This window comes from Cetorhinus maximus, chromosome 1 (genome assembly GCF_964194155.1).
Source record: "Cetorhinus maximus chromosome 1, sCetMax3.hap1.1, whole genome shotgun sequence".
In the NCBI taxonomy this organism is placed as follows: domain Eukaryota; kingdom Metazoa; phylum Chordata; class Chondrichthyes; order Lamniformes; family Cetorhinidae; genus Cetorhinus; species Cetorhinus maximus.
In genome coordinates this window covers 31997557-32016050 of record NC_135879.1, presented here as the reverse complement: position 1 = coordinate 32016050, position 18494 = coordinate 31997557, and the positions used below count along the sequence as shown (strand labels likewise).

Sequence of the window (18494 nt, the reverse complement as noted above, 5' to 3'; positions counted from 1 at the left end):
TAGCGGGCGGGCAAAATGGAGTCCTAACCGCCAACAAAAATGGCGGGTTTTCACGCTGTATCTTCCTGAGCCCACCTTATTATTAATGCATTCCCGGAAAACACGCTGTTTCCATGGCGGGCGGGCTGTCATTCACCCGCTCACCATCACCCCACTGTTGCATCACACCGGTGGCCATCTTTAAAAGGCAGCCACTAGCAAAGCACTCATCGCCACCAGCTCACCACCATTGTCCGAGAGACAAGGCCAGCAAAGGAAAGAAGACTGCAGCCCCCCGCTTCAACAACAGGTCCCTTGAGCAACTGCTGGATGCCGTGAAGGCCAACAGGATTTGCTGTACCCCAGCTCTGGCCACAGGATGGGCAGCAATGTCACCTACCCGGCTTGGGAGCGGTGGTCAGTGCAAATGCCCTGCAGAGGAGGACAGCCACCCATTGCCGCAAAAGGATGAATGATCTCCTCCGTTCCACCAGGGTAAGTCACTCTTTTCATCACTCCCAACTCACACACTCACAGGGCCCTCACTCACTGCCAGTTCAAGGGACAGCACCATTCACTCTTTCACACACACCATCATTATCCTCATCCCATACTTATCATCTGGCCCGGCAGGCTCCTGATACACTCTCCCCATCTCTATCCATGCAGGACAAACTGGCTTACAACAGGAGGGAAAGGTCGCAGACAGGTGGAGGGATGCCGGAGATCAAAGTTCTGAGAATTCAAAAACAGCCATCCAGCTGGCCAGCGATGACCAGGACCTGCCCTATGCTGACAGTGAGGTTGGCGCTGCTCTACCAAGTGAGGATCCAACAATGCAACATCCAGCAGACAACCATGCTGTGAGTGATATATCCTGTTTCACAGGCCATTGCCATGCACTAATCATCTCCCCTTGCTTTCACAGGCACATCTGCCAAACAGCCGACAGAGTCCAGGGCCTCCAGTCAAGCCCTGAAGAACCTCTGAAGAGGAACCTGAAGGCACCCTTCCTTAAATCTTTTCACATCGCTCACCCACACCCTTCACTAGCGCAGAGACACACACCTCAGTGGGACCTAGCTTTGGAGTAGCCCCAGGATCACAACCTGATGAGCACATCGCACTTTCTGGTCCACAGCAGGCGGAGGCAGGGACTTCCCAGTTCCCCGGCACTCAGAGGACTGCTGGCGACCAGAACGTTGCTGAGTCCGAGTCAGATGTCAACCCTCTGCACTCGGTCATGTCACAGCTGCTGGAGCTGCAAAGGCAAGCTCAGGAACATCAGGCAGGGATGTCCGCTGCACTCCTCAGATTGCAAGACACGATGGAGGAGTCCGTCCATCTTCAGGCTGAGGTGATAGCACTGGCATTGCAATGCACCGAGGTCAACACTGGCAAGATGGTGGCCTCCATGAAGACCTCAGTCTAGGATGTCACTCCTGCATTGCTGCGCTAACTCCATCGCTGCGCTAATTCCATCGCTGATGCCATAGTTGGCCTCCAACAGTGTGTACGTGAGAGGGGTACTAGGCAGCTTGATCTCACTCCAGATACACCTTCCGCTCATGGAGTCAGCCAGTAACTCTCGGGCACCCATAGGGTGGAGGATCAGCAGGCGCACTCTCCAGGGCCATCCACGCAGGTGATTCTGGGAGTGACCGGCCCATCCGAATCCTATCTTCCTGTGACCTCCGCAGATCCAGCTTCACAGGCTGAGGAAGGTGCCACTGCCACACAGCAGGAACCCAAAAGCAGGCCAGCGCCCTCCAAGTCACGCCCGCCAAAGTCATCACAGGCAGGGCGTCACAGTCAGCAGGCTGCCTCCACCTCCGCTGTGGATATCCAGGGAGCACCAAGACGAAGCAGGGTTAGGAAATTTATGTAAAAGTAGTTGCACAGCCTGGGGTGTTGATCACTTGTACACACTGTTCACTATTGTCAATAAACTCCTAAGAAGGTCTTCCTGCCTGTGGCTCCTTGTTCTGATGAGCAGTGTTCTTGTCACTCAGATGTGAATCCTTTCTGCACAAGATATAGGCAGCTGTCTCAGTCCAGGGCCTCTTCCCTGTGTACTGTGCAGCCTTCAGACCACAGTGATGGTCCAGCCTCACTCTCCCTGGAAACATTACTGACGCCTGCACCTCAGTGGTGCTGGTCATTGCTGCCAGAATGTAGTGGGCAGGCACCACAGAGTTCTCTCATACTCTCTGTGTGCTCTCAGCACATTTAAGGTGAGGCTGGCCCCCATCACACCAGCATCTGCGACCAGTGATGCAGTGCACCAGCTCCTGAAGGGCTGAGGTGCTGAAGGTGGATACAGCATCAGATGCATTTAAAGTTTCATGGCTGCGTCTCTGAGATGGCCCTGATCATGGAGCACAAGCGAGCTGCCCTCGGCCAGACAGGAGTCTGACATTCTCAGAAGCTGTGTGAAGATCTATGGAGTGTCCTCACTGCATGTCGTCCTCACCCTCCTGCGATCAAGCAACTATTAGGTCCTCCACTGCATCTCCATGACAGGACCATTCTCACAGAGGGCATTGGTGCTGCGATAAGTCAGACTGGAGTCAAACGCTCACAGCTGCGATGTGAGGATCTACGGGGACACCTCACTGCATGTCGTCATCATCCTCAACAAACCTGGCAGCTATGAGGGCATTCCGAGCATGCCTGCTTCATCTAGCCAGTGCGAGAGCCTCATCCCCATCATCGTCACCACGGAGGACCCCCTCACTCTCATCCCCATCGGCATTCTCATCATTGGAGGAGACATGCAGCTCCTCCATCTCCTCTTCAGCCGGCTCCTCTCCCCATTGCCGTGCCAGGTTGTAAAGGGCGCAGCAGACGACGATGATGCTTGACACCCTCTGCGGACTGTATTGCAGGGCCCCACCAGACCGGTCCAGGCACCAGAACCACATCTTCAGCATCTCGATGGTCTGTTCCACCAAGTTGCGAGCTGCAGCATGAGCCTCATTATACCATCACTCTGCTGCAGTCTGAGACTGCTGCACGGGTGTCATCAGCCACGGCCTCTGCGGGTAGCCCTTGTCCCCAAGGAGCCAACCCTGCAGCCTCTGTGGACCCTGGAAGACTGCAGGGATCTGAGAGCGACTCAGGATGTAGGCGTCATGGACACTCGCTGGAAACCGTGTGCACACCCGCAGGATGCATTTCTGGAGGTTTCATACCAGCTGCACGTTCAGTGAGTGGAAGCCCTTGTGGTTGATGAAGTCCACCGAGTGTAGCGACGGAGACCTGAGCGCCACATGAGTGCAGTCAATCGCACCCTGCACCTGTGAGAATCCCGAGATCAGGGTGAATCCAATGGCCCTTGCATCCTGGCTGTCCCAGTCCTGGGCGAAATGCACAAAGTTGTGTGCCATGAAGAAGATGGCATCTGTGACCTCATAGATGCATTTGTGGGTGGCTGATTGTGAAATCCCACAGAGGTCACCTGTGGAAACCTGAAAGGAGCCACTAGCATAGAAATTGAGCACCACGGTCACTTTCACAGCCACTGGCAGTGGATGCCCTCCATGTTTCTTGGCGCCAAGTCCTGCAGTGAGTGGCAGATGTGAGCCACCAGGTCCCTAGACATGCACAGTCATCAGCAACGCTGGTTCTCAGTCATCTGCAGCAATAGCAGGAATAGACCTTGGGTATCGCTAGGCCCCGATCAGCCACGGCTCACAGTCGCTCCTGGGCAGCACGTGCATGTGCCCCCGCTGCCCCTTCTTCATGAGGTTCCTGCTCCACCCTTTGCACTGCCAGGAGCCTCAGTTGCTCTCTCCTCCATCTTCTGCAGTCTCTGTAGGCCATCTAACATACAGCTAGGTCACCAGGATTCATGATCTTGACGTGATCCTCCTGCAGCATGAAAGAGAGAGGGAGACGTGGTTATCATGGCTGTACTTAGCACCTTTCCTGGCCCTGTGTGACTGTCCCTCAATGCTTCCCGGAGAGTGCTGGTCACCCCATGGATGGCCAGAGATGAGTGCGCTGCATGGCTGCTCTGTCAGCCTGCGACATGGGGGACACTGGTCCAAACCGGGATGCTGAGATTGCAAGGGGCTGTGAGCACCTCCAGCAGTGACTGCTACATGGCCAGCTTTAGCGAGGATATTGTCCAACGTGTGCAGTCCAACTGCTCTGTGGTCCAATAAAATGGTGGCAGACTTGAAGTCTGTGCCAGGGCGATAGGGGAGGGGGGCATTGGGGGTGGGGTTGGGCAGGGGGTCATAAGGTATCGAGCGCTTGTTGGCTCTTTGGTGCCTCCACATTGCTTGCATGGGTGGGCAGGGTAGGAGCCTGACCCCAATCATATCACTGTGGCTGCGCCTGATATGCCTTAGTTGAAGAGGCATGGTCAGGTTAAACAGGTGTCCCTAATGCGTGGCCACTCCCCTCGCTTACTCTGCCCCCCCAGCTCGATTGCCTGTGCGCGGGATGCAACGCCAGGGCAGTACTTGACCCCCCCACCCCCCCAGGAGTCACCTTTGAGGCTGGCCAGTACTTACCCCCAACTTAGCCCCAGTCATCCCCCCCACCCCTCAGCAGTTGCCTCCAAGGCTGGCTAGCATGTGCCCCCGGACACCACCCCCACCCCTTCAGCAGTCACCTCCGGGGCCAGGGGTTAGTTGCCACCACCCCCACTCCAGCGTCCCCGAGGCCTGTAAACAATGGGTGAGCTGTGGAGAACGCTGCTGCTTACTCACCTCAGCTCCCCCAAAGTGAAGGCCGCCAAGTGCACGTCGCCTGCTTGCTGTTGTGAAACACGACAGTGTGCTTTCCCGCCGACATGGACAGACGATACGGCGGGGTTCCAAGAGCCTGGTGGGATGGCCTTTTAATTATACGGTAACGTATCGCAATTAGCTCCCCACTGACGATGGCAGGAAATGCAGCCCACCGTCGGTGGGCTGAGCGGACGATCGCGACCTGCCTTCACGCCGTCGTGAAGCAGGTCACACCATACTTTCCGTGCATGCCACCCATCACGCCACCCCCCCCCCCAGTGGACTCGGAAAATTCCGCCCTGTAGTGCTGAATGATTTGATGGCTGAAGGTGATTTGTAACTACAGCAAAACCTTTGTCATCCAGCATGCTCAGGGATGGGCGGTATCGGTTAATCAAAAATGCGGGTTAACAGGGAAGATATGTTTCTACAGACACAAGGCAAGGTGCTGCTTTGTCTTTGAGGGTTTGGGGGGAGAGGGGAAGCAGCTGGGCAGTCAAGGGTCCTGGCATGGCAAGACGTCACAGTAAAATCATCACAACTGAAGACCAAGCTGACACCATGAATGACACCACAACCTTCAGGCTAGCTTTTAAAACATCAAGCCGTCAGTCTCACTGATAGTTGCTCCGAGTGGTATAGCCTTGTTCAGGCAGAATAACCAAAACTGACCCATTAATTTAATAGTTTCGATGTAAAGCCAAAAAACAACTTCTGCAGATTTACAATCTATTGTTATTACTGTTAGATTTTATTTAAATAAAGCATTATATGAACACTGAAAGTGACTAGCTTTTTTAAAAAAAATCAAGCTGTCAGAAATTCCAGTTACTAGAGAATTCCGTTTGGTGGAGCGCCAGATGACACAAAGTTTACTGTATCTTTAAATTAAATATACATCGGGTTCTATGTCGTAATTCAATGTCATTCTAAATTAACTTAGTTGATTTTTTTTAAAAGTCTGCCAGTACAAAAAAATGAATATTGTTTTTATTTTCTATCAAAGAAAAGAACTACAAATGTCGAAAGTCTGAAACAAAAACAAAATGCTGGAAGTACACAGCAGGTTCAACAGCATTTGTGAATAGAAAAGGCAAGCTATGGTGTTCTGAGGAAGGATCTTAAGTGCAAAAAGTTAATATGTCGCTTTTTATAGATGCCGATGGACATGCAATGTATTTACAGAATTTGTTGATTTAGTTTGTAGTTTCTAGCAATGATGGTGTGATTACTGACATTTATATTTTCAGGCAGTTTACTCTGATGAGTGGAAACAGGGAAAGAACCCTCTAAGCAGACTTTGCCATACTTGCCACCTTGTGAAGCCTCTTCGGTCCAAGCACTGTCATGTAACTAACCGTTGTGTGGGCTACTTTGACCATTACTGCCCTTACATCTATAATGATGTTGGCTACAGAAACCGGTAGGTACAGTGACCTTCATTTCAATCATACTTTTGAAATGTGTATATCATTTTATAAGTGTAAAATGCAATGTATAAGTTTGGTTATTTGTAATATTTGGTTTTCTTTTCTTAAAAAGATGGCTCTGAATGAAAAACAGGACAGTATTACTTTTCTCTTCCTGCCCTCCTCCCCTTTAGTCATCTGCTCCTGTTCCATATTTCTTCCCCTCTGCCCTCCACCCCCTTGCTCTTTTTTGACAACCTTTCTTTTCCAATTTGGTATGCCTCCAGGTTCCACAAAATCAGCCCGGGCCAATGTTGCTCCAGGACCCCCTTCCAAGATCGGAACCCTCCCCACCCCCACCTTCCTCCGCCCTACCCAGGCCCAGCTCCCCAGGGTGCTCAACCTTCATCCACTGCCCACCAACCTGATGCTACAGCGACTGGGTGCTCACAGGGCCTGTCGTCAGTACTGCCAGGCAGCGAGCAGATGCAGTCTGCCAGTAGTTCATATACCCAAAAATCTTAGGATTCAGGGGATAATGAAGTTCTGAATTTTTAGGGCTGAATTTTCTTTCAAGGGTGATGGGGGTCAATGTTAGTGAAAACATGGAAACGAGTCCTGGGTCCCTGCCCCACAAGTCAAGCTCCAGACATGCCCACCTCTATTTTTAAAGATATAGCTAATTAAAGGCCAGGGAGCAGGCTCACCATCCAATTAGGGATGTCAGGTGGGCTCCCGAGGCTGGACGGCCAATGGGAGGCCCTCCAACACTCACAGATCGGCAGCCCTACCATCCAGGGCTGAAGATCGCGAGCAAGAGGAAGAAGGCCAAGTAAGTCATGTATATTTTTAAAACGGCCACAGCTGCCTGGCCATGATAATGGAAGGACAATGACTCCACCGGACAACTAGCGGCCACAGCTGTGGTCCAATGGTCATGATAGGTGGAGGGGGTTCCCTCACAGGTTTAAACGTGCCCCTCCTCCCCACCCCCTCCCCCCCAGCCTTTTGGTGGGCTACCCACACCAATGATGGGCTGGTAGTTATTTGTGACCCATCCTGGCCTCTCTGAAAATGGCTTTGGTTCCACACCGACACAATGGCCAGTGTGGCCAGCCCACCTGCCTCTGATCCCAAAGCTGACCTTTGAAAATTCAGACCTTACTCTCACAGCTTATGATATCAGCCTGATTGTTCCATAGAGAGCAGATATTAAAATTATGGTGGTGCTGGTGGTGGTGTAGGGTGGGGAGAGATAGGAGGTTGTATAAAGAACTCTTTGATGTCCATGTGATGAATAAACCAACTCAAAAATAAACATATGATTCAAAATACAGTTTTTGGACCTTGATCTTGACACTCTTTCATCTGGCTAACTTGACTGAATTTTTTTGAAAATTTTTATTTTGCTACTAATTAGCTATCTAGCTAATGGTAGCTAATTTTGATAGACTACTTATTAAGTTCAAATACTAATTAACCTACAGTAAATACATTTCAGAACCCCTTTATCATTTATTTATACTAATGCTTTTTCTTTTGGATATAATTTCTTTTTAATCTTCAACTGAAAATAATTCAAAAAGACGGTGCAAAGTTTTGCTGGTAAACTTTGTACCAATCATCTGCCATACTGTGTACAGTTATGTTCTCCATGTTACAAAAAAGGATAGTGATGCAATGTAAAAAGTGCAAAAAAGATTTACAAAGATGATATCAGAACTGAGTGTGTTGAATTTTATGTGGGGGTGGGAACCTCGACTCCCTCCCCAGCGTAAACGTCTGAGGAGAGCCCGCCTGCACCTGGACTGCTCACCTCGCAGCCATTTAATGACCATCAAACGTTTAATTGGCTTGAGGCAGGCATTCTACCCCCATTGGAGAGAATGTCCCACCTTCCAGAGCTGCCAGCCAATCAAATGGCTGGCAGCTCTCTTGTCCAAGCAACGCCATGAGCATCAATGGCCACTGCTGGAGCTGCAGGCAGTCACCTGGAGAAGAGGAGCCAGGAGCCTAGACAAAGGTTAGTCTGTGGTCTCGCCAGGGCCAGAGAAACATGGGAGGGCAGAATAGCTTGGAGGGAGCCTCCATTTGGCACAGGGTCCAAGAACAGGAGGCACTGCCCTGGCATGGCCACTAAAGGCAGGTTTAACTTGGCAGCTTGGGCACTTGGCGTCAGCTCTGCAGATAAAATCTCAGCAGCAGTGGAAGGACGCACTTAAGTGGCCATTATTTAGGGATGGGCACAATGCGTTGCCAAGGCACACAATTTTGCGACCCCTGCCTGTCATGCCATCACCATGGGGCATAAAATTCAGCCCAGAGGGAGTTACTATCAGGAAAAACTGAATGGGCTTCAGCCCCTTTGCATAGGATAGTATAGAATTTACAACACAGAAACAGGCCTTTGCCAGTGTTTAAGCTCCACATGAACCTCCTCCCATCCTACTTCAGCTAAATCTATCATTTCCTCCTATTCCTTTTCCCCTCATGTTATTATCTAGTTTCTCTTTTACTACATATATGCTATTCAGCTCAATCATAACTTGTAGTCGCAAGTTCCACATTCTAATAGTTCTCTGGGTAAAGATGTTTTTCCTTCGGGAAGGATTTTCCCTTCGTAGGGCAGGCCCGTGAGCGGCCACAAAACTGACCACTGCATTTCACGCTGGCAGGCCAATTAAGGCCTTCTGGAATCGTCCATTAGGCAGCAGATGCTGGATGTCCAGCGAGATGTACAGGAGAATCTGGCGGAGCTCCATGAGGATCTGCATGCCATGGTCTCTGTGATGGAGGAGTCCATGCGGAGCATGAGCACTGCGTTGACCGTCATGGCAGAGCACACTGCCTCCTCCATTGAGACAGCGGCGACTCTCATGGAGAGGCAGTTCCAGGGACAAAATGAAGGGTTCCTGGGGTTGTGCTCAGACCTGCAAGCCCTCACACAGGCAATGACCTCAGGTATTCAGTGTCAGTGTGGGAGATGGATGAGGCACCCAGTATCGCAGCTAGGTGCCCCTCCATCAATGGTGTGCAGGGAGGTCCACAGCGACCTCACATTGGCGCATGAGCTGCCTGTTGTCTCTGTGGGTTCTTCTCAGGGCGCTCTGGATGAGGGCAGCAGCACCTCCACCCCTCCGCCAGTGACCATGGCATCTGATGAGGCTGCAATGACTGGGGAGATGCCAGCCATGGCACTGGCCGCTCCCTCCCAGGCGGAACCAGCACGGGCTCCGTTGACCAGAGAACGACCGCTGAGGTCATGAAGGCCAACAAGACAGCAGAGTCAGCAGGCTGTCTCCAATGCTGGTGCCAGCGACAGGGGGGTGGGGGGGGGGGGGGTGGGGGAGCATCTAGATGTAGCAGTCGCAACGCAAGTTAAAGGCACCATGAGCACAAGGGGGACCGCGGATGATTTTATGTTCATTTTTGTTAACTTTATGTATCCTGATCCAATGTTGAATACCATAAACATTTCTGTTAAGATTATTGAATTGTCAGAATTACATGAATTGTGTTTTTGTCATCATGGCCTGAGTATGCTTCACCTTTTTATTTCATTGGTGTGGGGAACGTCAATATCTAATGCTGGAAATAGGTGGCTCTGAACTTTATTGCACAGGCACTGAGTGTTCTTTGTGTTCAAATGAAAGGGTCCTTTCAGACATCCGGGATGGGGGCGGCAGCCCTGGCATGCGTTTGAAGATGATCTTTGGCAGCCTAGCTGAAGGAGCGTTGGATCAAGGCATTCATGGAGGTTACCGAGGTCTGGCTCCACGCCCTCAGCATTCTCCTCACCATGCTCATCTTCCGACTCACCACTGGATTCATCATCTGTGGCCTGTGCAGCTGCGTCAATATCCTCTTCCTCCAGTCAGTCCCCCCTTGCCAGTGCCAGATTGTGGAGAGCGCAGCATGCAACCAGCGATCAGTGACACCCACTCTGGGGGGTATTGTAGTGCTCCCCCTGAATGGTCCAGGCATCAGAAGTGCATTTTGAGAAGACCAATGGTCCTCTGTACCACCGTCCTTGTGGAGCCATGACTCATATTGTAACGCTGCTCAGCCTCTGTACTTGGGTGGTGGAGAGGCGTCATGAGCCACCTCTTCAACAGAAAGCCCTTGTCACCCAGCAGCCATCCATCCAGTCGGGCTGGAGCACTGAAGAGCCTCGGCACCTGGGAGTGTCTCAGGGTGTATGTGTTATGGGAGCTGCCTGGGTACCTTGTACAGACTTGCAGAATCTGCATCCTGTGGTCACACACTATCTGCACGTTCATGGAGTGGAAGCTCTTCCTGTTGACAAAGGTACCCCGCAGACCCGCTGGCGCCTTGATGGCCACGTGTGTGCAGTTGATGGCATCCTGGACGCAGGGGAAACCCAGCAATTGCTTCAAAGCCACTGGCTTGCTCAGCCTGGCTGGCCTCGTCCAAATGGAAATGAATTAAAGTCAATACCCGCCTGAACAGAGCTTCTGTCACCAGCTTGATGCAACTGTGGACAGCTGACTGGGATCCCCCGCTGAGCCCTGGAAAGAGCCAGAGGCATAGAAGTTGAGGGTAACTGTGACCTTCAGAGCCACTGGCATGGTGTGTTAATCCACACAGTCGGAGCTGATCTCAGACCCAATCATCTGGCAAATGGAGGTCACACTCTCCCTTGAGAGGCGGAGCCTCCTTCAGCATTGCACCTCAGACATATTGAGGTAGCTGCATCGCTGCCTGTAAACCCTGGCAGCAGGATAGTGGTGTCTTCTGCAGCCCCTTCCACCTTGGACTACCTGCTGGCCCTGCACCCCTTGTGCCTGCACCTCTCCTCCCACAGGTCCCTTCCCTGGAAGCTGTATAGGGACATGTGGCCTCCTCTCCCTTCTGCCCCTCTCTTCCACCTCAGAGGAGGTCCCTCCAGCAGAGACCACATTCCCCATTACCAGGGTAAGGGAAGGCTGCCTGATACCTGGAAGGGTCCACAAGGTCTGAATCCTCTGGGGCCCTGGCAGACAGCAATGAGTCCTGAAATGAGGCCTTGAAATGCTAAGAATGAACCCTGAACAAAGTACCTGTAAGCAACCAGCTGCAAACTATCTCCAAAACTCCTCACTACTCACACTGGCAATGCAGTTGACCCTCTTTATCCCGCCCTTGTGAAAATGTTGGCTGGGCGCCTGCCCGTTTTGCCTGTGTGATGAGCAGAAAATCGCACGGACAAGGAGAAATCACAGTAAATTGGACTGTTAAGGGTCTCAAGTGGCCGCTTAATTAATGCCAGGCACCTGAGTGCTTTGGCCGAGTGAAATATCGCGCGAGGGCGCGTGATGACATCGGGACGCTCACCCAACGTCGTCACGCACTATTTTACTCCATTCAGGCTGGGCGCGTGCTGCCCGCGGGATGAAAAATTCTGCCCCTGAAGTTTCTTCTACGGAGAAAACTTAATTTTGTTGGGATGAGAATGGAAGTAAGGAAAATAAACTGAAAAAAAAAAACAAACTAAGAGATTGAACAGCAGTGGGAAATATTTTAAAGGTAATCGATTCAGTTCAGAATATAATGTGCTAAAAAAACAAGAACAAACTATCCATAATGAAATATCATGAATGCATAAAGAGGTAAGCACGAAATTAAAACTAAAGGACAAGACATACACAAAGTGCAGTGGCAATAATTGAGAGGATGACAAAAGGGAGTACAAAGAGGTTCGGAAAGAAGTCTAAGGAAAAGGGAAAAAAGGGGAATTATGAAATGAAATTATCAAGGAATATAAAAGACATGGTAAATTATTCTACAGACATATAAATAAACAAAAGAAGAAACAAGATATGGGGAGAGCCATTAAAGGATGCTCAAGATCAACTCACAGGTCTTGACAGATAAATGGCAGAAACATTGAGTAACTCCATTGCCTCAGTATTTACCAAAAAGAGTAATTGGATGGACATAGCATTAGAAGAAATGATTTAAAAATATGCCAAATATTCATGATTGAAAAGGGAGAGATTAACAATGAACTAGTTAAACTTTAGAGAGGTTAAAATCCCTTGTCCAGAAAGTTTATATCTACACATATTAAAAGAAGCTAGGGAAGAGTCAGTAGAGGCACTGTTTTACACTTATACAAAACATCATTTGAAAAGGTAATAGTGCCAGAGGATTGTAAGACAGCTGATGTTATGTGAAAATGGAGATAGAATAAGTCCAGGGAATTTTGCTGTGCCCCCGCCTTCCTGAAAATTTAAATGGGGCGCGGTGACGTGGGAGTTCTGCCCGACGTCACCGCACATCATTTTACACGTCGGCGAGTGGGCCCCGCCCCCGCCCGCCGACAGTAAAATCCAGCCCTAGGTATTCCCAACCCGCAAAATGGCCAGAAGAAAATGGTGTGAGGTTGGGAATGCAGGGGAAAGTTGGACTTCCTCCGAAAAAGAACTAACTGTGGCCATTTGAGCACTGAAATGTGCCTCCAAGCCCAGACAAAAATTTGGTCCACGGTTTTAAGTATAGTTACTCAGACTGGCAGGAGATGGGAAGCAGTGTTGCACAAGGATCAGTGCTGAGACTACAGCTGCTAAGCACTTACATAAACAACTTAGATTTGGAAATAAGAAGCTCAATTTCAAAATTTGCAGATGCCTATAATACCAAATTGAGGGTTATAATTAATATTGGGGAAGAGTGAAAAAATATAAGAAGGCATTAATAAATTGGCAGAATAAATGACAAATTAATTTCAATATTAGTAAGTGTGAGGTTGTGCATGTTGGTAGGAGGAATAATAAGGCCCCATATCACTTGGAAGATAAGAGTCTAAATCTGGTACAGGAACTAAATGATCTAGGAATTGAGACTCACAAGTCATTAAAAGTAGCAAACCAGGTTAACAAAGCCATAAAAATGCAAACAAAGCACTGGGTTCAAAGCAGAGAAGTTATGATAAATTTATATAGAATCTTGGGTAGACCACACATAGAACATTGCACAAGCTCTGATCTCCTTATTACAGAAAGAAAATAGAGGCACTAGTGAAGGTATAAAGAGGAATTACAAGGGTGATACCAGAGCTGAATGTTTATGACCACTTGGAAACAATTGCAGACTGGTCGTCTTTTATCTACCAAAGAGGAGGCTGACAGGTGAGCTAATACAGATCTTTCAAATTATGATAGCCAAAAAATAGTCATCATAAATAGTAGTTACTAATAAATCGAGGAAAGAATTAAACAGAAACTTACTCAGTGAATGCTGAGAATGTGGAATTTGCTATCACATGGAGTGATTGAGGATAAAGAAGAAAAAAGCCTAGGAGAAAGAGATTCATATTGTTTCACTCCTGTCAGAACAGGATGCAAAACACATATTTAAAGTTCATATTTTGAATATTAACTCACAAACATTTTTTGTGGTTATTTTTACAGGGTTTATTTTTTGGGCTTCTTAGCTACAATGTGCCTTAATAGTGTGATGGGAGTCTACCTTGCTTGGGACTGGTTTAATGAGATGGGTCGCAGCATATTCATTGGAATCGGCTTCATCTTCCTGTCCTGCATTGCCGTCATTTCAGCAATAATGACCTGCATATATGTATGTACTGTTCCTGTCTATCAGATTACAGTGTTTCTTTTATTAATTCTCTCCTATTTTCATTCTTCCTCCTTTGAAGCGGGATTATTATGGCTGCTAATCTGGCCATCATTGATCTTTCCCACATACTTTCCAGCAGGGATCGTTTCAAAAATAGATAGATGCTCTATATTCTTCACAAACTAAACTCTTGGCATGGTTCAGAAATAATTGTAGGAGCTCAGCATGGGTGAGACATTTTGCACACAGACAGAGAAGGATAAAGCACCAGAGGAGAGCTGACCCCTGGCAATCCAACACACATTATAGAGACCAGTTAGAGAGGCCTGACAGAATGTTCCTCAGTTAGGTATTGTCATTAGTTATAGGAATATGAAGATGGGAGCAAACAATGCAGAAGAATTACTTAATTAAAATACTGCAGCTGTCAACATTTTTTAAAGCTGTGCGACCCCACAATTAATTGAGAGTGCTTAGAATGTGGAATGTGCTGCCGCACTGAGGGAGATATGAATCAAAGGATATGCTAATAGGGTTGGATGAAGTAAGGTGGGAAGAGGCACATGTGGAGCATAAATGCTAGCATAGAGCCGTTGCGCAGAATGGTCTGTAACTGTGCTATAAATTCCATGTAATTAATACTTAATTTATTTAAAACATTATAAACTATTGAAGTCATGAGAGAAGAAATAATTCTCAAGATGCCACTTCAAAATAGTGAAACATGGTGATATTTTATTCCTGATCTAATGGGCCGGGTCAGGCCTGACATGAAACATGAATGATAAATCTTATTTATGGTTATAGCAGGCATGATTGGTCAACATAATGGATAAAACTCAAATGTATTATTACTTCAATAATAGTTATGGTTGTGCACTTTCAGTTGCAGAATCATTAGGTGATTCTTCTACTTAAAAGAATTTTATTTGTTTTAGAACTGCTATTATTTAGGAGTATGCAAAGTGAAACTAATTGTTGATTACATAGTTAGATTATAAACTGTAATCTCTACGGTTAAATGAATCGGATGCAGTGTAGGCTTTCAATTTATGTTAACTTTGCTGCCAATTTAATATTGGTTAAAATGACTAAAATTCATTATCCACTCAACGTTTAGTGAATTTACAGGTCTATGGGGAGGATTTTTCCCTCATTGGACGGGCTAGGAGAGGGCGGTCGGGAAGCCGACTGCCGCCCGCGATCGGGGCTCGACCACGATTTTACACTGGTGGGCCAATTAAAGCCCCCCCAGCATGAAACGCGAGTGGCAGCGCTCAGCACTACCTGTGTAGTTGGGAGGAGTGGGGGGGGGGTGGTGGTGTGGGGAAGAGGGTGAGTGCGAACTTCGTGCATGCACACGACTGCATGCTGGAAAAGCCCCCTGAGGCACACAGTTGCCTCAGGGAAATGAACATTTTTCAAAATAAAAAATAAAGATTTCTAAAATGTTATAAAACATGTCCCCTCATGCGACTCTGTCATGTTACATGTTATAAATGAAATTTAAAATTTTTTATTTTATTTTTATTTGCTGGTGGAAACCTCATCCCGCCCGTGGATGAGGTTTCCTGAAAAATGCAAAGGCCACTTGGCCTTTTCGCCGTCCCGCCAACCGTAAGGTTGGACAGGCAGCGAAAAGTTTCTTTCAATTACCCTTCCAATGGCTTTAATAGGCCTTTTAATTGTGGCGGACGCGCTGCCGACTCTGGCGCGCACCCGCCGACGGAAATATCACGCGAGTGCGCAATGACATCGGGACACTCGCCCAACGTCATTTTATGCTTGTTCAGGTCGGGCACGCACCTGCCTGACCGCTAAAAGTTCTCCCCTATGTGATGTATTTGTTGGGGATATCTCCTTGTAGCACCTACATTTATGTTCTCATTATTTAATGGTGTAGGTCAAATAACTAGCTTCAGATTATGTCTAAATACTTTCCAGAATATATTTGTTACTGGATATGATCTGATTTGAATCTGTTACTTCTACATTAGCCCTTAACTCTACTTAGAAAACTTGGAGCAAAATGTTAACGTCCCCACCAGTGGATTTGCAAGTGGGGTGGCAGGGGGTTGGGGGGCTGGGCATAAAATTCACCAGATGGCCTTCCCACAGCTCTCCACTTGCCCCAGCCTGTCCGCAATTTTATGGTGAGATGAGCAAGGCCTATGCCAGCCTGCCCACCCTTGCCCCTATTGAGGGCAAGGTCAATAAATGACCACTTAAGGGACGTTTCCCACCCAGGCCTCAATTTTGAGGCAAGCAGGAGGAGTTTAAGGGCGGGGTAAAGCCCAGAAAGTCACCCTGCTCTTGCCTCCATCAACGGGTTCCTTTCAACATTAGGCGCCTCCCGCAACCCCAAAATGTGTCTTCCTCCCTAGATTATCAGATTGGCCAGCCGCTCTCTGAGGTGGGTCTTCCTTCTGAGTAAAGGGAGGAAGTCCCACCTCCAGCCAATTAATGCTCCTTGGCAGCCAGTATCAGCCGGGATGCGTTTTCTGCTGACCCTTCAGGTGGCAGAGTGGGAAACCCTGCCATCCAAAAAATCCTCACCCTGGTTTTGGTACAAATTGCAAAAAAACACTTGGTATACTGATTACTTAGTAATAAAACCAAATCTCTTCTCCTTTCTCATTGCCTTTTGCTATTTTTCTATTTATATCTTTCTCCATTGTTTTCTGACTCTTGCCAATTTAATTCCTTTCTTTGTCTCTCAGCTTTTGTTGCCTCTCCAACTATAGATTAAGAATCATAAATAAAAGGCACAAAACTAAAATGTTGTTTTCGTTATTGAGTTTTGCCAGTGAAGCTCTCAACTGCATCTATTTATATTAATTCTAAACAAAGAATAGATATTGACATTATTGGGTGCAAAATGGAAAATAATCATTTTTCCATTATTGTTGTTATTCTGATGGACACATAACCATGAGGATGCAAATAAAATCTGCATTATGCTCTTTTTCTATCTCCATTTATACAGGCACAGTAATTTGAGCTGTGCATTTAGTCTGATCATTTCAAAAATCATTGACAAAAGGAATTAAATTGCAATTTATAATGTATTTATATAATTCAGGAGAGATAGGCTTTAAAAACTTGTCAAGAATTATTTTGCACTTTACTTACTGATGACGGGTTATTTAATTGTTATTGTTTACAGTTCTACACAGCTACAGTTAACATAACAATAAATGAACATATGAACCAGAAGAGATACAGTTATCTTTATGATGAAAATGGCCACTTTCATAACCCGTTCAACAGGGGTATTAAACTGAATTTGATGGAGTTTTTCTACCTCATTGAGCCACGGAAGGAGCATGAATTAAACACAATGAATGAGCTGTGCATCATCTGAGTAACAGCGCGGAAACTATACCAATGGATCAGATTTCCCATCATCAAAATGGAAGCACAAATATCTTTATTTAAGAAAACTCATCCTGTTTCAGAAAAAAATATAAAGATGCATTACCGTCATACAGCAAAGCTGCTAATATTAAAAGAAAAATGTGGATTGAGGTTCTTCGTGGACATGAGTAGCGTCAATCTGCTGCTATTACTGTACTAACTATGCATTTGCACTTGTGCTTCACCCGAAAACCACTGCGAGGGTAGGCCAGTAAACATTGGGGTGGGTCATTTTTATAAGCACACTACTACATTAATTTTCACCTCCCATCTGAAGCATTACGCTAATAAAATTCAGGGCACAAGTAAAGCCCTCCCCTCCATCATCCAGTGCTGCTGCATTGTTAGCTTTAATTAAGTGCTGTCTGGCCCATTGTACAGCTATCTGGTCTTTTCACAAGTCAAGCAAACAAAACTAATATTATAGAACTGGACATTATGAAATTCCATGAGGTTCAGCATAGGTAAACCCTGCAGGTTATTTTTTGCAAATATGATGCAGCCAGCTATGTGTAATAGGGTTATTTCCATATTCCGACAATTGCAATTATTTACTGGGCTGAACTGTTGATGCGAGTGCCGTTTTTCATAGTTGAACATTTTAGCACCTGATTTTAGTCCTTCTATACAGAGAGAGTGGACTTGGGCAAAGACTGCTCTACAATTTATACAAAAATTGTTCTACAGTGAGCATTGTTCTCTAACTATGCATTGAAAGTAGCTGTGTGTTCCAATTGTGCTTCACGACACCCATATGTATGGGTAAAGGGCTAAAATATCCACAACAAAGCTTTTGATGATGTAATTTGAACTATGAGGTATAACTTTGTTTACTCAGTGAATTATTTTTCAGAGAATCCTGTATCTTGCTCATTGCTTGCTTTCACAATCCGCAGAATGGAACTTACAAATGTATACATAAATAGGAATAATGTTTGCATTTTCAAACCTGCAGGGGGTATATGAAACATTAAAGGTGAACTCACGCACATGGAATAACTATTGATAGGTTTAAGGATAAAAACAGAGCATTAGAACAAGTCCATTTAATAGGAAAGGTTGCGCAGTTCCTAAGCCAAAAGGTGTTGTAATTTATTTTGCTAAACCTTGATCTCCTAATGGGTTGCTAGGCTAATGAACTTGCATTTTCCCTATTTAGGTGAAATAGTAATCCTGATAACATCATCATGACCTGGAAATCATTGCAAATCTTTGTTAGTTGTTGAATTATTTTAAAATTATTTTCAAAGTTGTAAACCACTGAAACTCAAACTTAATTTGCGTTTTGATGGTGTCAGTTGTATATGTACATAGATTTCATCCATATAAGAGAGATACTTTGGCACTTATCAATGTAGATGGGACTCTC

At 46.8% G+C, this 18494-nt stretch overlaps 1 protein-coding gene across 2 annotated transcripts in view; it reads left to right on the top strand.

The window, feature by feature from the left end:
- The window catches only part of LOC144679255 (uncharacterized), a 180951-nt gene extending 163490 nt beyond the window's left edge, over positions 1 to 17461 (top strand). For both annotated transcript variants that reach the window (XM_078539665.1, XM_078539666.1), the window contains exons 8-10: positions 5972 to 6144; positions 13543 to 13708; positions 16875 to 17461. In XM_078539665.1, the coding sequence (XP_078395791.1) occupies positions 5972 to 6144; positions 13543 to 13708; positions 16875 to 17072 (537 nt within the window). In that variant the 3' untranslated portion in view covers positions 17073 to 17461. The remainder of the gene's footprint in view (positions 1 to 5971; positions 6145 to 13542; positions 13709 to 16874) is intronic.
- The last annotated feature ends 1033 nt before the right edge of the window (positions 17462 to 18494 follow it).